The following is a 25,391-nucleotide window of genomic DNA, read 5'->3' on the forward strand; positions in this document are numbered from 1 at the left end:
TAGTGCTGATTGCGTTAATACACTGATACCTCGAATTTTAGGCACACGGTGCGCAGCACGGCGGTGTTGCAAATTGCTCGAGTCGTTGGCGTTCTTGTTTGATATTACTGAGACGCACGACAAGTTATAGTGCATGTCAACTCAACTAAATACGCGACGGCTTCTAGCGGCGGTGGTAGGCGAGGGGGCTGGGGCGGGGGCGTTTCCTGGTGGTGCGCCGTGGCGCGGCAACACCCCCGCGCGGCCCCGCCCGAGTCACAGTCCAGCAACATGGGGCACCGCGGGAGGGTCGCAGGCCGGTGATTGCTTGTCTTCGCCATCAACTGGCAATGCTCATGGTCCTCCTGGGCCAGCGCCAGCGCACTCTCGTTGTGGGGGTGGGCTGACCGCGCCAGCACCCATTTACACAACGCGTGTACCATCAGCAGTGAGCAGCGGCATGAGCTGCGGCGCCTTTGCACCCGGGCAACGCGCATCTGCATGCACGATCTGGCGCAGCTGTAGCAGCGCGAGCCTGCGGCTGCGTGCTGCTCAGTCGTCGACCGCCTCCTTTCCAACCTTTGCCAGCAGCACCTGTACAATCGGCAGCAGCTGCAGGCGTGGCTTTTGCAGCAGTGGCGGCAGCGCTAGCAGCAGCAACAGCGCTGATGGGGAGGTCACAGCCGGGCAGGAGCGTCGGCTCGAGCCCGGCGCGACACCGCTGGCAGCCATCCAGCCGCGCATCATGATGGTGTTCACATGCACGAAGTGCGACACACGCAGCACCAAGGCGTTCAGCAAGTGAGTGGGCCGGGGGCAGGGCCGTCACCCATTACACGCGGGGCGTGATGCAGGCGGGCCGGCGCGGCTGTACTGAGGCGTGCTGTTACCCTGACGCCAGTCATGCCGTCAGGGCAGCTTCCACGGCACCAGGCGTCTTGGTCGCTTTACGCCCCACATCGGACCGCTCTCTTGTGCCCAATGCCAACCAGCTTTTTTGCTGATCTTCGCAACCACGCGGCCCAATCCCATCTGCATTGGTGCCTACAGGCAGTCGTACCAGAATGGTGTGGTGCTGGTGCGGTGCCCGGGCTGTCAGAAGCTGCACCTAGTGGCGGTGAGAGCGCGGGTGGGGTGGGGTCGGGGTGGGTGGGTTGGGGTGGGTTGGGGTGGGTTGGGGTGGGCAGGCGGCACTGTGGCGCTGGAATGGTGACGTCGCAGCGCTGATGGTTGGGGCGGGGAACATGATCTTGGCAGCTGAGAGGCTGAGGCGGAAGGATGATGAAAGAATGAAACAAAAGTCTGGGGGTCGCGGGGTCGAGTAGTCCGGGCTGGGATGGTACGGACATGGTTGGCGGGACTCTGCGCCCGTGAGGGGGAAGACCCGCAGTGACCCTAGCTGTTACCTGCCGCCGCCTACCGCCTTCTTTCCACCTTCCAACTCCTGAACTCTTGCGCGCGGCGTGCTGCACCATTCCTCATTGCTCGTCCCTCATCCCTCATCGCTTCTCCCTCATCCCCCATCAGGACCACCTGGGCTGGTTCGGCGAGGAGCCCTTCGTGCTGCACGAACACGTGGCACAGCTAGGTAGGCGATGGATGATGAGCACTTTGATGTAATTGTTGGTGGCATGTGCGTGCGCGGATGGCGACTGCCAACCTGATTAAGACTAGGCCGTGCATCGGGGCGTGAAACTCTTCCACCCGTGTATCTTAGGCGCAACTTGCCCACACTTCCTTCACCCTTCCTCCTTCCTCACTTACTGTTTGAGTATTGAAACACGGTTATTGTCTGACTAGTCATGACTTACAACCTGCGTTACTGATTATGCTGTGCGGCTCCTTGGTCTGCTGACAGGCGGTAATGTGGTGCGCATTGCGGCGGACGACCCGCACACGGGCAACGCGGCAGTGTCCGCACCGGCGGCGGCGGCGCCGACAGCAGCATCGGTAGCGTCGGTGCCGGCCTTTGCGCCCCACCCGGATGGGCAGCAGCAGGTGGCGGCTGGAAGCGACCCAGCTGATCCGGGGCTGGCAGCACGCACGGCAGCGGCGGTTGCGGCTGCCGTGTCGTCTGATGGCGGGCTGTTTGAGCTGTCTGACGAGTCGCAGGTGCGGGCGGGTCTGGGACTGACGTAGAACGTTTGAAAAGAAAGATGCGCGGCGCAAACACTGTAGCCACGTTGCGCGTGTGGTGGTCACAAGCGGCGTGGGAGAGGTGTCCGGTCTGCGGATGTGTGCTCAATAAGTTGAGAGAAAACGGCAACGACGCAGGTAGGGGCGTCCGCGTCTGTGCGTCAACATCATCAGCCATGCATCTATGCGCCTCATCATCACCATGTCATCACCCTGTGCCATTTTGCATTGTGACCTGCTTTCAGGTGCGGGCAGCCCTGGCGGAGGCACGGGAGCTGAAGGGCCAGCAACGGCAGAGGCAGCAGCCCCGGGACGAGTCCAAAGGGAAACAGTAGTCATGGCAGCAGCCACAGGATGCAGGCATCCCTGGCTGGAGTGCAAGCAGGGGCTCATGCGTGGGCCGCTATTGAATGGCTATGACACAGGCACACAGCTGACACCGTGACTGCTTGACCAAGTCGATGTTGAGTTCGCGCGTGATGGTGTCTAGGCTACCGTGTAACAAGCAGCGGTCTACCGCACCGGTGGACTCTTGTGCTGGCTGGAGTCTGCCGGCTTGATGATTCGGAACGAAGCGCTGGCGCAGCAGCGAGTAAGCCTCTGTCCGCTGTTGAGGTCTGTTTCACTGTTTTGGCCGTGAGCATCTGCGCGCATGATGAGTGGAGAGCGGCAGGCGGTTGATGTTGGTTGTGACCCAGAAATGCAGCGTGTCTGTGCGCGACTGCGCGTGGCGTGTGCCCAGACGCACGTGTAATCACACCTTTGGCCTGGTTCGTAAGGGTATTAGTAAGCTGTGTAGGACTCATCGGAGATTCTTGACCGGGACGTTCTCAACCGTTCTTAACATCGCGGGGAGGGGGGGGCGCAGGATGGGGGCGCACTTCTGCAGCGCGGCTCAGCCCAACACCGCGCAACAGCCCCCTCGCTGTTATGATGAGAGTCGACCAACAAATCGCCGAATGAGCAGAATATGGACACGTACGTATATCGCGGCAATGCGCGTACAGCGCGTCGGAGCAGGCAGAAACATGTCACTTGACATGTCGCCGTGGGGCCCAAATTGTCAAAACGTGACGCTGGGGGTTGACTTGACCGAGATTACTGATAAAATGTATTGGCGTCCTGGTAGCCCACATCTGCCAGCACAGCGGCAGAACCGGATCCCATACTCAGCTCTCAGGGGCCGCTCATGCGCCACATCCTGTCGAGTTTCCCCATGCTCTCTGGATGACCGCGCCCAGCACTGCTATAGGAGCGATATACACACACTCACAGGCGCAAATTAACCGCTGGCACCTCGCGAAAGTGTCAGGCGCGACGGTAGTAGTTTTGGCCGAGTGCTGTCGCTCTAGACTGATCGACAAGAAGTAGCTGCGTTACATCATCATTTCACTTGTGTCAGATAAACGGGTCGCGAGCGCAGCAGCAGCAAGCTTGCACGCGAAGAAGCTTGTGGGCACGCACGTCGCTGCGCGACGAACGGCATACTCTTGGTTGATAGGCAGAGAGAAGGAGCAGAATGCACAGCACTGCGGTGTCACTCGCTCGTGGGGCCGCGACGGCAAGCAGTGCGAGCGGTCGTCCCGGTGGTGCTCGGAGCGGCCAGCAGAGCCGGCATCAGAAGCGGCGTGAGCTTGCTCGCGTGAATGCAGCCGCGGGGAAGGACCGCGCGGCAGCCGACGCGCGTGTCGAGGAATTGCAAACTTCAACTGGCAAGAAGGTGTTCGCCGTTTCGGCGCTGGCGTCCCTGCTAGTGTCGTCGGCGACCCCATCGTTTGCTTCAGCCTCCACTGACCTGGCTGTGGCGTCAGCTGTGGCTGCGAAGTCGCAGGAGTCTGTCGCCAGTGGTGAGCATGCACATGCGCGTGTGGGACAACCCAACGGCTGCCTGGGGACAGTACACCTTCCATGTTCCACATCCACACGCATACCACCTGGGTTTGTTTGTCCACACACCTGTACACTCGCGTTGGTTCACAAGGGACTGACGGGGCGGTTATGCTCCGCGGCGATGCAGGGTCAGGCACCAGCGCAGTGCGTGTTGCGTCGGCGCCTCCCGTGTCGTCCCTGCCGCCGGTGAGTGCCCCAACCTCTGAACGAATCCACATAAGCGTAATCGCCGTTTGGATCCGGGGGGTGAATGCTAATCAAGGGCGTGTGATATCCCCAAAAGCATTCAACTTCGTCAGCACGCACACGGATACGGATACGAGGCACAAGCACGGAACACGAACACGGACGTTTGCGCACGCAGGCTGATGACCGGCAGCTGGTTGAGGACCTGCTGCGGCAGCTGGTGTCCAACGAGCGACTCATCGCCCGACTGGTGGGAATGGGGGGCACGCGGCGGGTGGGGTAGGGGGGGAGCTACCCATGAGGAGTAAACCAGAAGTTGGGTTGTGCCAGCATGCCCATTAACGCCGCCGCTCCACCCCTGCACACACACACACACACACACACACAAACGTTTTCCTTGTGCTCTTTAACACACACACACACACACACACACACAAACGTTTTCCTTGTGCTCTTTAACACACACACACACACACACACACGCACACCCCGCTACGCCGCAGGTCCGCTCCGACGCCTTCCTGGACCGCATGGCCGCTGACCAGGCGCTCATGGCGGAGCTGGGCCGGCGGCACGGGTTGCTGGCCAAGGTGGGGGCGCGGTGGGGAGGAGGGAAGCACAGGATGTGTGGTGGATGGCATCACGTGCACGGGGTGGGAGAGGGCAACCAGCGTGGCAGTGGCAAGCGAGGCGGCGCAACAGTCAGCTCAAGGAGCAGGGCTGTGCTGTCATACGGAGTGCTGTGGAGGGGTTGGGCGGGTGTAGTACTAGCAGCACTCGACGCTGGCGCGCCGGATGATGCTCTGATGCCCTGCCCGACCGGCTTTCCGCTTCACCACCGCCCGCCCATGAACCCTTACCCACCCGCCCGCAGCTGGCCACCCATGGCGAGGCCGCGGTGGTGGCGGTGGCTGACGCCGCGCGCGAGCTGGCGCAGGAGGCCGTAGAGGAGGAGCGGTCGGGTCTGTCTGCCGCCAAGGCCGCCATAGCCTCCAACCTGCAGGTCGTGCTGGCGGCGGCGCCCGCCGCGCCGGAGGTTGCGGATGCCATGGCGGTGGCTGGAAAGGACAAGGCGATGCCGGAGCCGGTGGCGGTGGTGGCGGTGGCCTTGGAGAAGAAGGCGGAGGAGAAGAAGGCGGAAGTCAAGGCGTCGGAGGTGGCGCAGCTGGCGGCGGCGCTGGGGCAGGAGGCGCTGGCGGCGGCGGAGGCGGCGGAGAGCGAGCAGGAGCAGGTGGCAGCGGCGCTGACGAATGTGCCGCAAGCGCTGCTGGTGGCGGCAGAGCTGTTGGAGGACTGCCAGGAGCTGCTGGCAGCCATGGGTGGGTGGGGCGGCATGGGATGGGAACATGGGTTAGGAAGGGGTGCGATGGGGTGGGTCACGTGTGTGGGTAGTTGCTCCCAGTATCCTGAGTGCGGGGTGGCTGGCTCACGGATAGATGATGACAAGGAGGTTGTGGGTGAGCTTGAGCAGCGCGTGGTGCTCAGTGGGTACGTGTCGTGTGGGAGCCGGTGCGCAGTGCCGCCGGAGCAACAGGGAAACCCGCAATCCTCGCATGCCGTGACCCCGCCCGTCCTGCAGAGGCTGCGCCCGCCGTGGCGTCGGCGGCTGAGCCGAGCAGCTCGGTCACCGCAGTGGTGGAGGCGGCGGCTGCGGCTGTGGCGGAGGCAGAGGCCCCTGCCCGGGCTGCTGCAACGCTCATTGCGGAGGTGGCGGTTGCGCCCGCCGCCGCGGAGCCCAGCAAGCCCGTCACCGCTCCCGATGAGCTGGCGGAGCTGGCTGCGGCGCCCGCTGAGGAGGACGAGGGGCCTCTGCCGCTGGACGCGACCTCCTCCGCAGCCGCGCCCAAGCCGGCGGCGGCGGCGCCCGCGGCGCCCGCCGCGCCCTCCATGATGTCGGTTGTGAACACGTCTGCGGCTGCTGAGGGTGGGTACGGCTGTGGTACGCTTCATGCGTGTCCGATGCTTCTGCTCCTGCCTGTTTCCTTCCATGGCCGTCTGCGTAACGTTAATGGCATGTATGACGAAACACCCATGGCGTTTTGAACAAACATGCCCACTGCACCTGACAACCGCGCGTTCTGCACCGCGTGCTCTGCAGGCGCGGTGCGTGACGCTGAGAAGCTTATGGTGGCGGCCATTGAGGCCGCGCCCGAGCCGCGCGCTGCCGCCGGCCTGCAGCAGGCCCTAGCGGCCGTGTACGCGCTGGCGGAGGCGCAGGAGGCAGAGCCCGCCAAGGCGGCGCCGGCGCCGGCGCCGTCGGCGGCGGCCGTGGCGGCGGCCAAGCCGGCGTCCGCTGTGGCGGTGACGGCGCAGACCTCGCCGGCGACGGTTGCGGAGCTGGCAGAGGTGGCTGCGGCGGCACCGGCAACGGTGGCGGTGGCCCAGCAGGCGGTCGAGGACATGATGGCAGCGATGGAGGATCTGGCGACGGCGGCGGCAGAGGCTGCCGAGGCGGCGGAGGCTGTGGCGGAGGCGGCGGTGGCGGCGGCTGACGCCAAGGCGGCAGATGCGCCGTTCGCGGGCGCGGGCAAGGTGGCTGCGGCTGCGGAGGCGGCGGCCGTTGTTGCCAAGGCTGCTGAGGTGCGTGGGATTGGGGTTTGCTGTGCTGCCAACTAGGATGCATCTTCTTAGGCAGAGGCGCTGTAGCAGCTGTAAGCCCTGACGTCGATACTCGTGCACTTGACTTGCTTACCATATTATGATCGGCCATCCTTTTTCCTCGTTACCGCCACTCTAATCCTCGCAGCTGGACAGTGTTGCTGTTGCCGACATTGCTGTGGCCGTGTCTGACATGGCGGCGGCGGTGGCGGAGATTGCGGACGCTACGGCGGCGGCTGTGCCGGCAGCGGCAGCGGCGATGGAGTTTGCGGAGGAGGTCACGCCGGGTGACGCCGTGCTCGTGGCGGCGGAGGAGGAGGTACGTGGGGGGCGGGCGGGCGGGCGGACGGGTATGACAGGGCGGCGCTTGCGCAGTTGAGCGGGCCGTGCGGCAAGTGAGCTAGGGCCCTTGTGTGGAGGCAGCATCTGCTGCGGCGTTCCCGCTCCATCCCAACCTTCCCAAGCCATCAGGCGCCCATCTGTCATTCAGGATGCCCTGCCCTGTCGTCCCTGCTACAGCTGCCGACTACCGCGGACGCCAGCAAGCTGGTGGCTGTAGCAGACGTGGTGGAGCAGCTCGCGACGGCTGTTGCGGACCGCGCCGAGGCGGCGGCCGACGGCGCCACGCGCGCCGCCGACGCGGCTGAGGCGGCGGAGGCCGCCGCCAGCAGCGGCAGCGGCGTCAGCATGGCGGCAACCAAGCAGGCTTTGGCGGTGGCTGCGGCGGCGGCGCAGGAGGCGGCTTCGGCGCCCAGCGTGGAGATGGTGGTGTTGGCGGATGTGGCACGTGACGTGGCGGAGGTGGCGCAGGAGGTGGCGGAGCTGGCCGCCAGCAACGCCAAGGTGCGGTGCCGTGGTGTCTGAGGGAGGCCTGGCAGCAGCGGCCGATCGGGGCGAGGGGCGTAGCTGTTGGCCTGACGTGTGGGGGCTGGCGGCTGGCTTTCCTGTGATGCGTCATTCGGTGTCTCGCTGCCCACGTGATGTGAATGCACATGGCCATGCGCCTTCCTCTGCGCCCCGCTCTGAGTTACAACGGCAGCTTGCTTATGCATTGTAAGCGTTCGCACTCACGTGGCTCCGGTTTCGCACATGTACATGCAGGCGGCCCAGGCGGCCATGGAGTCTGTGGCGGAGGCGGTGGAGGAGGCCAAGCCGGCCAGGGTAAGAAAGGCACGGCCGGAGCAGCGGCCAACAAGCACGCAGCACGGCAGATAATGCGTGGTGCAGGCAGCGTGGGAGTGGGCGCTCGGGATGCTCCTCGCTTGCGCAATGTTCAGCCGTATAATCCCAACGCAAACCACCCTGTGAACGCGGCTCATGCTATTGAGTAACATTTCTTGCTGCAATTGTTCCGCCCCCTGCAGTTCGCTTCTTCCAGCGCTGCTGAGAAGGCGGCTTTGGAGGCGCTGAAGGCCGAGATGGAGGAGACCGCCGCCGCCGCCAACGCGGCCACAATGGTGGCGGTGAACGCCCAGGTGCGCAGTCCGCTCAATGTCGTGCGCGTCAGGCAGTGGCAGAATTCAGTTTCACAGCGCGTATCCCCCCAAATCAGCCTTGTTGGCGGCGCTCACGTGTGCGTAAGCCGCGGGCCTCAGCTGCGCCAGACCATTGAGCTGTGAGCCGCGCGTCATGGCAGACGTGCTGGGACAAAGGTCTCTGGGAGCCTGTTGTAGTGCCACCACACCGCAGGCACCCGCCCACGTGCCCTTCTTCTGACTACAACCACCAACTTCCTTTATGTTAATGTGCAAACTATATCCGTGCAGGCGATCGCGGATGCTGCCAAGGTGGCGGCTGAGGTGGTTTCTGAGCTGGCGGGCGAGGACCAGGCCCTGGCTGCCAAGGCCGCCGCCATCGCCGCCATTGAGGCTGACGATGAGCTGTCGCTGCCGCTGCCACCTGTCGCGGCGGCAAAGGTGGACAAGGTCGAGCCCGTGCCCGCACTGGCCGGCAGCAGCAGCAGCAGTGTCCCCAAGGCGGCCGCTGAGGCGGAGGCTAAGGCGGAGGCGGAGGCTAAGGCGGCGGAAGCAAAGGCGGCTGCTGAGGCCAAGGCGGCTGCTGAGGCCAAGGCTAAGGCGGAGGCAGAGGAGAAGGCCGCCGCTGAGGCAAAGGCGGCCGCTGAAGCTAAGGCGGCTGCCGAGGCTAAGGCTAAGGCGGCTGCTGAGGCGAAGGCTAAGGCGGAGGCAGAGGAGAAGGCGGCCGCTGAGGCCAAGGCGGCTGCTGAGGCTAAGGCGGCTGCTGAGGCCAAGGCTAAGGCAGAAGCCGAGGAGAAGGCGGCTGCCGAGGCTAAGGCTAAGGCGGCTGCTGAGGCGGAGGCAAAGGCGGCCGCTGAAGCTAAGGCGGCTGCCGAGGCTAAGGCTAAGGCGGCTGCTGAGGCGAAGGCTAAGGCGGAGGCTGAGGAGAAGGCAGCGGCTGAGGCCAAGGCGGCTGCTGAGGCCAAGGCGGCTGCTGAGGTGAAGGCTAGGGCAGAGGCGGAGGCGAAGGCGGCTGCCGAGGCCAAGGCGGCCGCGGAGGCGAAGGCAAAGGCAGAGGCAGAGGAGAAGGCGGCTGCCGAGGCGAAGGCAGCCGCGGAGGCGAAAGCAAAGGCAGAAGCGGAGGCGCAGGAGAAGGCGGTTGCTGAGGCGAAGGCGAAGGCAGAGGCGGAGGAGAAGGCGGCCGCCGAGGCAAAGGCGAAGGCAGAGGCCGAGGAGAAGGCGGCTGCTGAGGCAAAGGCGGCCGCGGCAGCGAAAGCCAAGGCGGAGGCGGAAGCAGAGGCGAAGGCTAAGGCGGAGGCGGAGAAGGCGGCTGCTGAAGCCAAGGCTAAGGCGGCCGCGGAGGCAAAGGCTAAGGCGGAGGCAGAGGAGAAGGCAGCGGCTGAGGCGGAGGCAAAGGCGAAGGCGTCCGCCGCCGCTGCAGAGAAGGAGAAGGCAGAGAAGGAGAAGGAGAAGCAGCCAGTCCTGGCCGCCTCCACCTCCGCCTCCGCCTCCACGCCGGCGGCCTCGTCATCCAAGGCGCCCTTCAGTGACCCCGAGGCTCAAGCCGCGCTGGCCAAGTTGCAGGCGATCGCTCCGGAGCTGGGGCTGGGCGCGGCGGCGCTGCTGTTCTTCGTGCTGGGGCCCAAGCTCTACAACGACCTGGTAGTGCCGGAGATTGAGGCGGACAAGGTAAGCTGGGCTTAGCTGAGCTATAGAGCGAGCGTAGAGCGCATGGGGCACTCTGTAAGGCTTGACGTCCACGCAGTCTTGGTGAATGCTTCTTAGTCCGGTGGCGCGCACAGGCAGGGCTGGTCAACATACATTCGCGCCTGTGCGTGCCCGGCGTGCCATGTTGACAAACAGAGACCGGCGTTTTGTCCTTGCGCGCATGTCGCCTGGCCCTTGACTTTACGGGCGGTTGTTCTGCAATCACTTCCCTGCTTTTCTCGCCGTGCTGCGACGCTGCCGTTGTGTTACCTGTGTGGCTTGTGCAGGCACGCAAGCGCGTGCAGGAGCAGCGTGAGGCGGAGATCCGTCGTGCTCAGCGGGAGGCGCTGCTTCAGCGTGCCCGCGCCAACGGCCAGCGGCGCCGGTAATAAGGCGTAAGAATGCGTTGGGCATGCTCGAATGTGTGAGTTGTGAGAGAAACAAATAATGCATTGCAGTATGATCAGATGCGGCCCCGGCCAAGACCGGTAGTAGGCTAATAGCATGTGCGTCGCGGAGTTGGTGTTGTCGACTTACTGAAGAGAAGTGTGCGGGCTGGTCCTGATGCGGAATCTGTGATGGGTATGTGATGAGGTAGATGTGTACGTGTGCATTCGTGGTGCAGGAAGTGGTACTGGTTGTGTGGACATAGTTAGCGCGTATGAGAGACCGCGTTGGCATTGAGTCGGCCCTCGCGTGTTTGTGCCTGCGGAGCCTGCCAGTTTTGAGTAGTGAGTGGATGAGTGCAGCTGTAGGAGAGAAACATCGAGAAGACAACATAACAGGCAGGTGTTCCAAACAAAGTACGGTAGGCAACCCTTGATGCTTTTGAGGACTCAGAGAGAACAAATATCAGTGTGCTGGAGTGCGGTGGGATCAGTTGGAATGGCTGGCTTGTTGTCGGTTCGCACTGAAGGGTTGAGTGTCCGCAGCGACAGCCTTGAAGGACTGCCACATGGCCCTATAAAATCTCGTGTGGGCTGTGTTGGCGGGAAGCGTTTGTGGGCATGTAAGTGAATGACCATGGAGTCCATGGCGCTGCTAAAAAGGAATGCCAGAAGCAAAGATATCACGCCCCACCGCGTAACCACGTGCAGAGAGGCACGAGACAGCGCGACAGCCTCAGCAGTGGCTCGCGTCCCTGATCTTGTCTGTGAACGCAGTCCAATGTACTTGTGAAAAGGCTGTGAAGGCTGTGAAGGCCGTGAAGGCTAAGAGTCAGGGTCTGGGTACAGGGTACAGGGTCAGGCTGCAGGTTCAGAATCAGGTTCAGAGTCAGGGTCAGAGTCACAGGCCGGTTCGCTTACTACAGAGTAACAGGCCAACTGACACGCTCCCAGACACCATTCATTCGCCCCACGCCCAAGATCACGTCTCCCAAAACGATGGTCACGTTAATCGCCGTAGTCCTCTTTGCAATCAGCAGGCCTTACTAGGTACCTCGACCGGCCGCGCTGTGTCGTGTGTGCACGTCTTGCCATCAGGCGGACATAGCAAGTCGTCCCGCCACCGTGTAGCTGGTGCGTGTCTGCAAGCGACCTACCTGTCAGCAAAGCACCATCGTCCCCTCCGCTCTGGTTAGCCGCGTTCACCGCCCCGCTACTGCATGCGCTTGCCCGCGACGCATGCCACACGCCGCCCCACACGATCCAGGGGGGCCTTTCGCGGAGTGGCTTTGTTTGCCTGAGCTTCACTGACCATCAAGGCCCCGCTCTCCTTTGCATACGTCCCCGTTGCCCGTCACACCACCTCTGCCATAGGCCTGTGCTGGCGGCTGGAGTGGCTCTGTACCTAAACACAACGTATGACTACCCACCAGTCCCCGTGGGGGCTGAATACGCGCTCTTTATGATGCCCTTGCTGAACCCACTCCAACCACCATGCCCGCCCCGACCCCTCCTCAGCTCAGCCGTCACCCAAAGTGCACGTGGTTGCGCTCAAAGTCCTTGACAATGACGCCCAGCTGCGCCCATTTGCAAGCTCCCTGGATAACGAGTCCCCAGCGAGCCGCGCTAGCAGTTCCTTCCAACCCCGATAACACCGAGTTGGACGCACTTGGCAATCTACCGGAGAGTGACTGTTATACCACAGCACCATGCAGCGTGAACACGTCGCCACCAGCAAGAGGAAATGCCTCCAGTACTACTAGCCGTCCTTCTGCTCGGGCCTACGAGCCTCCAAACTTCACTCTGAGGCCTCCGCACATAACTACTTCCATTATTCTGAAGTCTTTAGTGTCCATCAACGTCGCGCAGCTGCGTACACCACAGCTGACACAAATAGAAACTTTGATTGGCGCTGCCACCTGCTGTGCGACAGCCTAAGCGGCATATCTTGACTCACACCTTTGGTACCCTGCACAGCCACACTGAATGGCAACGCACTTGCATGCAGGCATGGCCCATCGCACGCTCAAGCCCCTCACAACACCCTGCCCGTTTTGGGTGCCCCCATCCACGTGCACTGCAGCCATCGTCTTACTCACCGGCAAGGTAGGCCTGCCTGAAACGTCATAATAAATAAGCACAGCAATTTCTTTAGACTTGTGCCAACATGGATGCCCTCAATTTCTCCTGCATACCGTAACTGAGTGGACAGCAATGCGAACATAGCCGGTATCATGAGGGTGTAGTGGGCACACGGTGCGCATGGCTAGTACATACGTGATGTGGCCTCATTCGCTCTCCATTGACATTGCACCATTCGTGTGTCGGTTTGCCGAAGGCGGCCAACCGTGTCTAGGCAATTGCTGCAGCCGGTCCACAGGCTCTCCCGGTCATATGGCTATGTCCGGAAGATGAGGTAGACGCTTGCGGCCTCAGCGCTTGTCAAATTTAGACCTCAGAGGATCCACGTTGAAGCACATGCAGCTTAAAGCAAAAGCATGCGTTCTGATCCGTGATTATCAATAAGCACATGATGCGAATTGTTTTTGCTCAGCCCCTTTTCCCGTGACCGGGGAACACTTGTCACTAAGCACATGAAACGGCCGGGAACACTGCACGAGAGAGAAAGGAGGCCAGCAGTTTGCATGCGCCGCGCGCAAGCCAGGTAAGGCAGCGTAAAACAGTCGTAACTTATTGTGCATGACATTCGGGAGCAGCAGATGCGTGCAGGCCGCCGCAGAGGTGACTCCTGCATGGCAGTACGCGCTGCTGCATATGCCGCGTCATGCCACGTACATAACACCACGCACAGGCGCCCCTCCCCTCCCCTCGCCATGCAATGCCTGCTCCTTTGTGATAAAATGTCCAATGAGAATACAGACTATTACTCCCAACTCATGCGAGACCATCGTGTCCCAGCATGCTCGTCCGGTACCCGACTTCAACTTCCATTGGACGTCCAGCGGTGCAGCGCCCGAAAGTGGCATGCACGCTGCATCCGGCATAGTCAGCGTTGCGGGCTACCAAGAAAACTTTATTGGAAAGAAGAATAGGAAGTGCTCAAGTGTCAAGTTGACTGAACGGCCCGTCCGCTCAGTCGGCAGGCGAATGATCACTTGGGTGGATCCAAGGACGTCATCAAAGTCAACACGTCTTCGAAAGGCATCGCACCACTTGGCGATCCTCGAGATTGCTTATATTCTGTGCCTACGGGCCCGGGGAGCCGCCATCCGCAGGCACATCTGTCCCAGGCGGCACCTTGACCTGAAGCACCTCCACGGTTGCATCCAAGCCGGCAGCTGCCGCGGAGGCAGTCACGAGCTCGTTAATCTCGGGCGCGGCGGGCTCGATTGACGCCAGCGCCCCAGATGGAGCCGCATTGCCCGGCGCCTCCACATTCGAACCACGCGGCTCATAGAGCGGAACTGGGCCAGCGGCTGCTGCCGGGCCCGGCTCGGGTGCAGCAGTTGGAGCCGCGGGAAGCGGCGCGCCCGGTGCAGGCTGACCGCCAGCCTGCCCAGCGCGCGCGGGAAACCTGTGCGCCGCCCCACCGGCTGTCCCCACTCCTGGCACAGCACCGGCTGCGAGCGCGGGAGGGGGAGCTAGCGCATGCGCTGGTGGGTTCGGCGGCGCCGGCTTGGCTGCGGGCATCATGGACGCAAGCGGCGCCGGAACCGCCACGGAGCCAGCTTGCGGCGCGCGCACCGCCGCGGGCGCGCCGCCTGGGGCCTGGGGTCCCACGGGCGCTCCTGGACGCACCTGCATGGCGGCGGCCTGAGGCCGGTATGCAGCGGGTGTGCAGGTCAGGAGCGTCATGGCGGTGCAGCTAGAAGGTGCGTGACACCAGGGGCGGTATTCTACTGCCACTACTTTAACACTGCACCAGCCTCCACGCGCCCCCAAAAGGCACGCTCCGCCCCCAGACACCCCACATCCTCTCCGCCCCACCTTGCGGCTCTCCTTGAGCTGCGCCTCCGCCAGCAGCGCCTCCACCTCCGCCACCAGCTGCGCGGTGTTGGGCCGCCGAGACACACTGCTGGACCAGCAGCGGGCGGCCAGGTGGCTGCGGAGGGCAGTGCGACAAGTGCGCGACGGGCATCGCGATGCAGTGAGTGCGCGGGGAGCTTTTAAAAGGGGCTCTAGAGTCACAGAGTGCGGGAACACGGCGAGAAACGGGCGACAGCGGCGGTGTTTGGGACGGAAGATGGTACCGAGGGCACGGGATCGGAAGGGCAGCCACGCTTGGGGAGGCCAGCCGGGCAGGCGCTCTCTAGGGACACCGGCACGACGGGCTGGCGGCGGCGCATTCAAGACCGCGGGCAAGGTCTGACGTGCAGTAGACCGGACCTCCTCACCAGTATTCGGGTGGGGCCAGGGGATGGAACTCAGGCCTTAGGCCCTGTCTCAGCACCATACGCGGCAGCGCCTGCGGGCAGGGCGCATTCCCAGATGCAGGTTTGTTTAAGAGCGTAGGCCGCCCCAGGCTTGTGGCAAGGAGCGCGTGCAAGCCTTGCACGCCGGGGCCCCAGGCGGCGTGCTAAAACGATGCGCATCAAGTCGCACATGCCGAGTGGCGCATCCCCACACCCCGCAACTGCAGCCCACGCCACCACCGACACTTGCTGGTCGCCCCACCACCGCCATGAGCATGGCGCTCAGGTGCGCGTCCCACCTGTGCGTCAAGGCCCTGGTACGGGGCGCGGCACATGAGCAGCTCGTACATGAGGATGCCGAACGCGTAGATGTCCACGCCAGGGCCCAACGTGTGGCCGCGGACAAAGCTCTCAGGGCTCATGTAGGCAATGGTCCCGAGCGGCTGCGCCACTCGGAACCCCAGCACCGTTTTCTTCGTGCTGGCATTGGGGGTGCCTCCGGAGCCGCCAACGCCGCTGGCGGCCGCCCTGGAGCCGCCGCGGCCCCCAAGGGCGGCTGCCGCGCCGCCGGCGCGCCCTGCCGCGGCTGCCTGCTGCTGCTGTTGCTGCTGCATGGCCGCAAGGTCCTCGGGCGTGGCGGGCAGCTCGGTCATGAGGCGCACACAGCCAAAGTCGCTCAGCTGCCATGTCGCGGACAGAGAGAGTGACAAGGGGAGGAGTCGGTGCTCGGGTGGCTTGCAGTTGCGGGGTCAAGGAAATGTCCTGCTGCTTTGTCAAGCGCACATGTGAAGGTCTGGTGCATGGTAGCGCATGATTTTGCTTGGTGGATTCCACAGATGCATACGCCCTGGGGCTTATGAACAGCGAGATCAGTCTAAAGAGATTTTGCTGCAATGCCAATCCATCTCACGGCTGCGCCGCATGCCCTCACCTTGCAGGTCCAGCCACGTGGGTCCCGGCTAGAGCTCTTGAGCAGCACGTTTGCCGGCTTCTGTTAGCGCAAAAGATGACGTGCGCCGATGATAAGGGCGTGAAAAGCCATGTCTGCATCTAGAGAGCTGCCAAAGATCGCCAGGCTAGCATCACGACTTAGCAGTAGCTGTGTGCAAGCAGCAGGCAGGCAGGCTGTCGACCCCGCCCTGTCCCGTCGCACCAGGTCACAGTGCACGAGGCGCCGGCTGTGCAGGTACCTCAACGCCAAAGCCACCTGAGTGCGGGCGCGAGCGGGCGGGCAGGTGGACCGGCGGCAGCCATGCACAGCGTGACGAAGTCAACAATGCAACGAGCTCGCACAATGCAGCAGCACCGTCGTCCGCCTGCCACCAATTTACCCAACCCAGCTCCTCCACCAAACCCTGACCTCCCTCACCTCCAGCAGGCTCATGTACAAGGGTACCAGCGCCGGCCGCACCGCGCCGCTCAACACGCTGCTGCCGGGAGGGCGGAACGCGCCCCCATGCGCCGCCTCCAGCAGTGTGCCCGCGTCACAGTACTCCAGACACGCCACCGTGTTGAGGGGGCCTGGCACGGAGAGGTTGTGTGCGACTGGGTGTTAGCGCGGCCGACGTACCGAGTCACGGCGAGCATTGCGGTAGCAACGAACCCTTGGGAGTCGAGCAGGCTGCGCCCGCCAGCAAGAGCCTGAGGGACGCCAGCAGCTGCGCCTGCTCCCCACCGCACAACGCCGATGGCTGGCTGCCGCACCGCGCGGCTCTCCGTACCTGGCGAGGCCCAGCCGGCCAGTATGGGGTCGTCCTTGGCGACCAGCCTCAGACGCGGCGTGGGCTCGTTGCGATAGGTGCAGCGCACCATGATCACGTCTGAGAAGGAGGCCAGCACCTGTGCATGCCGTACACATCATGAATAGGAGGTGTGATGAGAATGGGCGTGTGCACAAGCGCGGCACAGAAGGCGAGCTGACGGGCGCGGTGGAGGGCATTGGTTCACAAGAAGGCCAGAGGGCGGAGGCAGGTGGCAGGCAGGCTAGAGCGCATGGCTGTAGATGGGTGTGGGACACTCTCCAGTTCATGTCACGCACCTGCACGATGTGCGGATTCGACAGAGTACCGGTGACTACAAGCTCCAGCGCGCCACGCTTCGCCTGCGGGAAGACGCGCAGAACAAAACATCCCAACACATGTCAGCATAAAGTCTTTCACAAGGCCCAGCACACAGCGGAACACAGAGCTGACGCAATGCGCTTCACCCAAACAGCAAGGCAAATATGACAAAGGTTCTGCATTAGCACAGAACAATAGAGTGCCAGGGCCTTGGTTGTGCCGGCAAGGCAGGGCGGCATTCCCTCAGAATGAGTGCTGCCGGAGTGCTGGTTGAGGCGTCATGCGGTTTACACGCACCTTGCGGATGCGGGAAAGGTCACCCGCCGAGTTGCGGCCGTCTGCGCCGTCACCGCCGGCGGCAGCATCCGCTTCGCCTGCCGCAGCCGTACCTGCGGCGCCGTCCGCACCGCTGCCTTCTGCGCCGCCGGCCGCCGGGTCCCCACCATCGTGCGCGAGCGGTTCGCCCTTGCCGCGGTGAACGATGACCTGCAGCAAGCGACCAAGGCGCTGAAGCTGGGTACACGTTCGCGCTTGTGACAAGGTGAAGGTCGTTATCTCGCATCTTCGCCCACCTTGACTGCCGTTTCCAGGCCGTGCAGGGTGCCGTGGAACACCACACCCTGGCCGCCCCGCCCGATCACGTCATACAGACGGATGGCCGCAAGCTCCTGGTTCATGGCAGCCCTGTGACGGGTGCGGCGTAGAGAATAGGCAAGGGCGGATTCACAGAAGTAAGCAAGGTCTGTGCGGGCTTGCATAATGGGTGGAATGTGAACCAACGGCCCCACCAAATCGCCACACACACACACACACCTTGCGCTGGCATCCTGCCCATAGCGCACACATGCGACCGGGCTCGACGGCATCATACAGCCGCACGACACATACCGATACACACACTCAGCGACACACATGCACACAGCCCTGAAACACGCACGCACGGACGCACGCACTTGGCCTCATCGCCGCTGTCCAGGACCATGGCGTTGGTGAGCGCCGCGGTGAGCCCCGAGCGCATGGACGACACCATCACCTGTCGGCGTGTGAATGGGGCAGAGGTTAGAGAGGGCGCAGGGGCAGGTGGCTCATAAACGTTTGCAGGGTTACAAATGAGGTGGCAAAGCGGGAGAGCATTGCGGCTTTATGATGGCTGATTGCCAGTCGTCTTGCACATTAAGGAGGGCTGTTGTACAAGACCAACCCCGCCTTGCCGTGCCCGGCCTGCCCCGCCGCACCCACCTCCAGCGGCTCCAACATGACCTCGGGCGAGCTGGCCAGCATCCAGCACAGCCCACCGTCCACGTCAATGCCCGACACGCCTGCAGAGCAGCCAGGCCGCAGTCAGCAGCGTTGTGAAGGCCTCTGGTGCAGGAGACCAAGTGCCAGCACAGGCCAAGCTGCGGCGTGCCGGCAACCAAAGCGCCCCCAACCCAAGAGCGAAAACCACTTCGTAGTTGCATACCGTACATGCCACGTACACCAAGTGCGGTAGCAACATAGGCAGGCCCTCCGGGCGTAGCTAGGAAAAGGATTCGTCGGCCAGGTGCACAGGTGAATGGCATGCGGGGAACTTACCTTGTGCCAGGGACTCCACCGATGCGTCCAAGGCCTCTTGCCCGGGCGTGTGGCCGTGCATATGACCTGCGACGGGCATGCCAGAGCGCACGCCACACCCCTTAGTGAGCGAGGCGATCAAGCAAGCAGCTGCGCGGCACCTGCAACCGAGAGTTTCGAACACGCTGCGCAATCCAGAGCTCCCGAAGGAGCAGCCGGCATCGCCCGCAAACTTGCAATCCCCAACACGGCAACGCCTAGCTACTAACGGTACCGGTATGCACGGCTCACCCTGGTGCGACATGAGCAGCGCACCCGCCGCCGCCACCGCACCCGGCACGCCGCCGCCGCCGCCGCGCGTGCTGATGTGCCGCTGCGTGGCCAGCAGCGCGCTGTGCCCCATCTGCGACAGCTGCAGCCGCGGCGAGCCCGCAGACCGCACCGCGCCGCTCAACTGGTCAGCGTCGCTGGTGCTGAGCCCGCCGCCGCCGCCGCCGCCGGCTCCGCCCACGGAGCCCACCGGCAGTGCGCCGGCGACCAGGTGGAAGAGCGAGCGTGGTATGGCACGGCCGTGCGGGCCTGTACCGGAAGGTGAGGCACGGTAAGCCAAGGACATGGCAGGGACATGAGCGAATGCGCACGAGTCTGTGCAAATTTCCGTCAGGCCGGGTGATGTAAAGCGGAGCGCACTGAAATGCCGCAGCGGTTGTCGCCGGCCATGATGAAAGCGGTTTGACCGAAGCGCGGTGTCACTATCCCAGTTGCTCCGTGCTCTTTACCTGCAAAGGATCGCCCCAGCGCCTGGCGCACCGAGGACCCAGGTGCTAGGCCGCTGCGACTGGCAACGAGCGCGCCGCCGCCGCCGCCACCAATGGCGATGCTGCCAGCCTGTGGCGCCGCTGCTCCCAACGGCCCTATCGCCAGCGGCGACGGTGCCGACAGTGCCGCCGCCATGGCTCCAGCAATGTGACCCGCGATGGCTGCACTGCCTCCCGCAGCCGCCGGGTTGTTGCCTGCACAGCCATCGTACGCGAGGAATCTTGCGTCAACAGATGGCCTGCTCGGCAACAAATGGCGCGGCTTCTCGCACGCAGCTTCATCCCACGCACACCCGGCCCTGTGACCATAGCCACGCCCCGTTGCCTTCCTGAGTCTGCGGTCCCCGATGCCGCTGCACCCTTGCTATGCCCCCTTCCTGGCCTTGAAGCCACGCCGTGCGCTCAAGCTCCCTCCCGCCCCAGCGGTCAGCCACCGACCCGTCCCTTGCCAGCTCCCTCGACCGCCACCCTCATGCCGCCAAACTCGCTCCGCCACCCACCCAGCAGCTGCTCCTGCAGCGAGTACAGCTCCACGGCGCAGCGGCCGCCGCCCAGCATGGACAGCACACCCTCGCGGCAGGCGCCCAGCACCATCTGGGGGCAGGCAGGCATGGGCGAGGGCGAGGGGCGTCGCCAGAGGAGGGCGCGGTTTGTCATGGCAGGAGGCCCACGCATGGCGGCAGGGACAGAGGGATGGCGCACATCGCTTGGAACTATCAACGGGTCAGCCGCAACGGGTGCCCCGCGATGCGCCTGGACTCGCCCCCGAGTCCATGTCAGGCATGTCGAAACACGCCGCTCACACACAGCCACTGACACACTTAACCTGACCCACACGCCCATGCCCAGGCCCGCGCTCACGCCCCCAACGCCCCTGCATATCCCGCCTCACCTCCAGCAGCTGCTGCAGGTCCGCCGCCACCAGCTGCAGCAGCGCCGCCGGTAGCGGCTCGCTGCACACCAGGTACATACCGAACTGCACACACACGCACACACACACACACACACACACACACACACACACACAGGCCAGGCGGCATGACGTACATGCAGGGACTGCATTGGATACAAGTTTGGGTCCAGGCTAACGATGAGTACCGTAATGAGACACGGGTGTGCTGCTGTGGGCTTGCAGCTGTCTCAGCAAGGCGCATGCCCTCCCCACTCCTCCACACGCATCTGTAGTAACTGCCAGGCACCGTGCACCCACCTGGCGCGAGCTGTGCAGCACGCTCAGCGGTGCGGTTAGCAGCACGGGCGCTGGGATGGACCCGGCGGTGCTCAGCAGGTTAGTGAAGGAGCCACGGTGCGTGGACGCGTTCGCCAGCCCCAGCCCCACCAGGCCGCTCGTGCTGTTGCCGGCAGCTGCACCGCCGCCACCGCCCACCGTCGCAGCTGTAGAAGCGCCCGCGGCCAGCAAGCTAGCCGGCAGGCCGCCGGCACCCGTGTTGCCGCCCGGGCCGGTTGCCATCCCGCCCGGCGCTAATGCAAGCGCGCCGCCGCCTGTTGCCGTCATTGTTGTGCCCGTTGTTGCGGCACCTCCTGCCGGCGCCTCCACCGCCAACACCAGGCTGCCCATCGCGCAGCCGGCCAGGTTGGCGCACAGCAGCAGGTCGCGGCAGGGGGCGCCCTCCTCCAGCATGTGGGAGCTGCGGGAGCGGGCGGCGATAGGGCGTTGGCGTTGGCAGGTGTAGGGCCGGGGCTTCCAGGCATAGGCGTCGGGCGTGGATGTGCCGTACAGCGGTGGGGCGGAATTGGGTGTGGGGCTGGCTCTGGCTGGCGGAACTGCTGGTCCGAGCCAAGTGCCTAACATGAGCTCACCCGCCGCTTGCTGCACTCCCGTCTAAGCAACCCGGACAAGCCGAAACCAACAGAGCCGCACAGCCCACCTGATGTTGGGCACAACTGTGAAGTATATGGGTTGTGAGCTGCACGGTGGGAGGGCCAGTGGCGGCAGCGGCGGCGGCGGCGCACTCCTTGGGCCGCCTCCGCCTCCACCCGGCCCGCCGTTCAGTAGGTTCTCGTTTACGCCTTCGTTGATTGCGGTGGAGGGGAGCTGGGACTGCATGCAGCGCAACACGCGGGGTATGGTATCAGGGCTGTGTCGCGCTGTTCTGTGGTCAGCATTGCGTCAATGCAGGCAGCACACCTTGACCTAAACCTGTTATCCGGTTGCCTAAATTGATGAGCAAGGCACGCTGTCGCCAATTGCAGTTCAGTGGCTACCATTGTTTACGCCCTTGCCCACGCCACGCGCTTGTCTTACCCCAGTGACGGCGTAGTGGCTGGACACAGCGCTGAAGGGCATGAACTGCGGGTGCCCCGCCGCCTGCCCGCCACCGTCGCCGCCACCACCTCCGCCACCGCTTGCAGCGACCGTGCTCGTGGGGGCAGCCTCCACGCTGCGCCTGAGATTGGCGGCCGGCCTGCGCGTTAGCAAGTCGGGGCAGGGCGTTTCAGTGCTGAGTCCAGTCGCAGTTAACACAAACACGAACAAGCAGCACCCATCGGCCCCACTTTGCGTCAACGGGTCTTCAGCGCCCGCCTTCTCCGCCCCTTACGCACTTGAGCGCCTCTGCTAGCAGCGTATGGTGGAGCGACATGCGCACGGCGCGGATGCGTGACACAGCGGCGGCCGCGTCGCCGCCATCGGCCGGCCGCGTGCTGCCGCCTGCCCCGTTGCCCAGCGTATGTGGGAAAAGCTCCATTGTGCCCAGAGCACCGTCGCCAGCCATGACCGCCGCCGCAGCTGCAGCGGCCGCCCCCTGTTGCTGCGGCTGCTGCGGTTGCTGCTCTCCGCCGGCGCGGCTGGCGAAGAGCACGGCGGGGCCGCTGGCGCCTAGCCCGTGCGTTAGGAGCATGATGGGCGCGAAGCGGAGAGCATACCTGTGCGCGACATTTAAGAGACGGGCAGCACCAAGGTGGGGTTATTCGGCATTCCTGGCATAGACGCATAGTGCAACCTGCTGAGGCGGTGGCGACGTGCGAGACCGGTCGCGATTCCCTGGCCCTGCGGAACCGAATACAACAGAAGGCTGTTTCCGCATCTCACCTGATCTGCAGTAGCTCCGGCACCGCCTCAAGCAGCCCCGCCACGAAATCGTGGAGGCCAGCAGAGTACGGCAAACCCGACAGCGAGGCTGCCACCTGCATGCACGCACGTCAGACCAGGGGAGCCCCTGTCGTAAAAAGGCTGACTACGAAAGTGCCTGCAATCACCCCTTGGACACGTTCTGAGCACACACGGCCTAAGAATATGCAACGAAGCGGAGCGCAACACTGAAGCTTTTCCCTGACCATTCCAGGCGTCGTACTCACCGCCTCGAGTGTGCGCGCGTGCTGCGGGTCCGCGTAGATGCCAAACACAAGGAACTGCGCCAGGCGCTGCAGCTGACCTAGCTCCTTTGGTGACAAAGTCATGCCGTTGCTGGAGGCCAGGACCTCGACCCCCGCCGTCTGTGCCGGCGCCTCGCCATTGGCTGCCGCCGTGATGCCTACGCCCTGTGGCTGTGCCGACGGCGCAGTGCCTTCCGGACGCGAGAGCGGTGACAAGTAGCTGGGGGCCGACGCACTCGCAGGCGCGCCGCCATTGCCTCGCGTGGCGGACATAAGGCCTGCTACTGTCGCCACGCCGTTTGCAGGCTGCTTGTGCGAGCCACCGCCCAGCCCCGATGCTTCCGCAGCGGCACCCGCAGCAGCTGCAGGAGCCGGTGCCATCTGTGGAGTGGCTGTGCTGCCCAGTGAGCCCATGTGCGCGCCCCAGCCCAGAAGCAGCGCTGCCACCAGCCGCCCGCCGTGACGGACCTGCGCCAGAACACAGGTACACATACCTCAATTGTCGTTTGAGAGAGATAAAAAGCTTCTCCAGCTGTTTACCGTACGGCAACAATGCAGATCCAATCACTTGCGACGAGACGGCAGCACTGGTTGCAGAGGTTAAGCCTCATAAACTGAGTGTGGACGTCATCAGAAGTCTCCAGTACCGTGCCCACTCACCGGCAGCGCCAGCAGGTCCCCAGCTTGAAGGTTGGCGGCCGTGGTCGCGTTGCGGCACACCAGCGAAAATGGGTCGGGCGGCGCGGTACGCATGGCTGCGGGCGCCGTCGCTGAGGTCGCGCCCGAGGGCGCCCCGTACGGCGATGCAAGCCCGTTATGGGAGCGTGGCGACTGCGTGCTTACCGGCACTGCTTCCGGGTGCTTGTCTTGCGGCTGCACCGCCGCCGCCATTCCATCGGGCCGCGCAGCGGATGCGGGCGAGGCACAGAGCACAGCTGCGGTGGAACCGCTCGTGTTTCCCGCCCGCGTCGCAGAGGAGCCCTGGCGGCCCAGGGTGGCCCCGCCGCCGCCATCGCCACCAGTCATGTTGGGTGCAGCAGCCCCCGGCTGAGTTACTGATGAGTGGTAGCCACGGATGACGACAATGGCGTCCGGCTACATGATGAAAGGGGGAAACATGGCCACATGGTCGGGGGTTGAATGGCTATTGCGTGTGGACCGCCACATGTCAAGGGACCCATGATACAGTGGCAGTGCCCATTACGGCGCCTTGCGATGACCATCAATATGTGCACGATGTGCTGGCAAGCTGTTTCTGCTGCTGGACCGCTGCTGGTATTGCTGTACTGGGCGATCTCCCACAGCCCAGAGTGCCTGGCTGGCTGTGCGCTCACCATCCTGCATGGCAGATCCCTTGGCCCCTCTCCCTTCCAAACCAATGAGCTAGTGACCTTTCAAGCACACCCCATACCTGGTCTGATAGAAAGCTCCAGAGCGCAGTGCGGCCCCATCCTGTGTTTTGGTTGGATAGGGCTGTCATTAAGCAGTCCTGCCGCCGCTTACGCAACATGCACCACCGCCAGCCGAGGCACCCGTGCGTGTGACAGGAAATTCGTTATGCAGCCGAAATGTGGCCAAGCCACCCTACATGCACACACAGGTTCCGAAGCAGGGGAGGACTTCGTACCTGCTGCGCGCGGAGCGGCCTCGACATCCCCGGCGCATGGCAAAAACACAAAAGTGTTGCCGTCCCCAGAGAAGCATGCAAGCCTGCCAGATGACAGTCCCATATGTTAGTGTTATGTTGGTATATATAACGCCCCCGAACATAGAAACGCCTTCGTTACATCGCTGGCGAAATGCCCACACACCTGGCGTCACACGCGCCCAGTGCGGCCCGGCAAGCCTCTAAAAGAATGTTAATGCGACGATAAAGCGGGTGTCCACTTGGAATCGTTGTCAGCGCCCAAAAAGCTTTCGCCACGGTCTGCGCGGGGTCATACGATTCAATACGGTTCTTGACTGCCTTCATATGCATTATGCGCAGACCTGTTCAATAAACGACAAAGCGGGCTCCTGCGGGCTGAGCGGCTTGCCGGTGACCAACTCCGTTGACGATGAATTCTTGAGCAGCTGCTTCTGTGACTCAGATGTGCTTGTTTGAAGGCAGGCATCTGCCGTCAACACTTTGGGAGGACGGGCCAGAGCGCTCGGGCTGGCTGTGTCTCTCGCCCCTGACGCGCACAGCCTAGCCAGCCAGCTCATTTTGTATTATTGAAAGTACTTGTCAGCTTGGTGCCCACATTGTAAAACACAACGATTATCAAGCGCTGGGCCGCGAAGTTGCCTTTCAGACAGTTTAGTGATTTAGGAAGCACTAGAAGGGTGACCTCATCATCAATAAGAATATTGCAGTGGCAGACAGCGGACCACCAATATCGCCGGACGTCCACTTTTCATCCGGCGAAGATGACTGTCCCAGGTGGGCTACAATTGGCACGCCCTGCGCATGCCTCCCGGCTGGCCACTATCGCATTACCCTGAGTACTTTCATGTCCATTCTGACACCCGTGTGCTCCCTGGCTTGCAAGGGCTTGCAACGATGGGCAGCGCTGGGGGGCTCACATGGTGCAGCCTGGTGTCAGTCGTGGAAACGTTCCCCCTGAGACGCCCCACACGTCCACATCAAACGTGCGGGGCGAGATCGATCTAAAACTTTAAGGCGTAAGTATCATTGGACATGCTGATACTAATTCAAGGTAGGGCGGGGCGGGGCTCTTATCATCGGCGGCGGCCTGTCTGCCCTGTCACCAGCAGCCGGGCTGATACATTGCAAAATGAGGACTGACAGCTTTGGAGTTGGGACACACCGATGCATGTATCCGTGGCGGTCTGAGAAAAGATTTCACCACGAACGCAGTGCTCGTATCTTGTAGATGCCCTCAGGCACCCGGCATCTACACATGCGTAGATG

General features: G+C 63.4%; 3 protein-coding genes across 3 annotated transcripts; 2 read left to right on the forward strand and 1 right to left on the reverse strand.

Moving 5' to 3' along the window:
* The first annotated feature begins 13 nt into the window (after positions 1-13).
* CHLRE_07g334851v5 (uncharacterized protein) lies at positions 14-2,881 on the forward strand. The gene is made up of 5 exons (XM_043064249.1): positions 14-780; positions 1,030-1,096; positions 1,507-1,567; positions 1,838-2,091; positions 2,361-2,881. Exons 1-5 carry the CDS (start codon positions 440-442, stop codon positions 2,448-2,450), a joined length of 813 nt encoding a protein of 270 aa, XP_042922817.1. The 5' UTR covers positions 14-439; the 3' UTR covers positions 2,451-2,881.
* A 431-nt stretch (positions 2,882-3,312) lies between these two features.
* Positions 3,313-10,975, forward strand: CHLRE_07g334900v5 (uncharacterized protein). The gene is made up of 13 exons (XM_043064250.1): positions 3,313-3,962; positions 4,133-4,191; positions 4,370-4,441; positions 4,695-4,781; positions 5,066-5,510; positions 5,771-6,115; positions 6,290-6,771; positions 6,938-7,108; positions 7,309-7,632; positions 7,891-7,950; positions 8,154-8,264; positions 8,556-9,932; positions 10,238-10,975. The coding sequence occupies exons 1-13, from the start codon at positions 3,635-3,637 to the stop codon at positions 10,337-10,339; spliced, it is 3,963 nt and encodes a 1,320-aa protein (XP_042922818.1). The 5' UTR covers positions 3,313-3,634; the 3' UTR covers positions 10,340-10,975.
* A 181-nt stretch (positions 10,976-11,156) lies between these two features.
* Positions 11,157-24,812, reverse strand: CHLRE_07g334950v5 (uncharacterized protein). The gene is made up of 29 exons (XM_043064251.1): positions 24,467-24,812; positions 24,289-24,404; positions 24,105-24,187; positions 23,889-23,929; positions 23,138-23,572; positions 22,460-22,945; positions 22,194-22,288; positions 21,707-22,027; positions 21,408-21,567; positions 21,031-21,203; positions 20,352-20,790; positions 20,034-20,117; positions 19,642-19,735; positions 19,103-19,336; positions 18,615-18,902; positions 18,345-18,410; positions 18,009-18,088; positions 17,723-17,802; positions 17,342-17,453; positions 17,067-17,255; positions 16,748-16,810; positions 16,431-16,548; positions 16,079-16,230; positions 15,863-15,916; positions 15,641-15,700; positions 15,009-15,389; positions 14,692-14,762; positions 14,285-14,399; positions 11,157-14,110 (listed from the first exon to the last, which is right to left on the reverse strand). Exons 1-29 carry the CDS (start codon positions 24,680-24,682, stop codon positions 13,544-13,546), a joined length of 5,373 nt encoding a protein of 1,790 aa, XP_042922819.1. The 5' UTR covers positions 24,683-24,812; the 3' UTR covers positions 11,157-13,543.
* Between the last annotated feature and the right edge of the window lie 579 nt (positions 24,813-25,391).

The sequence above is a fragment of the Chlamydomonas reinhardtii genome, chromosome 7 (assembly GCF_000002595.2).
Source record: "Chlamydomonas reinhardtii strain CC-503 cw92 mt+ chromosome 7, whole genome shotgun sequence".
Taxonomy (NCBI): Eukaryota; Viridiplantae; Chlorophyta; class Chlorophyceae; order Chlamydomonadales; family Chlamydomonadaceae; genus Chlamydomonas; species Chlamydomonas reinhardtii.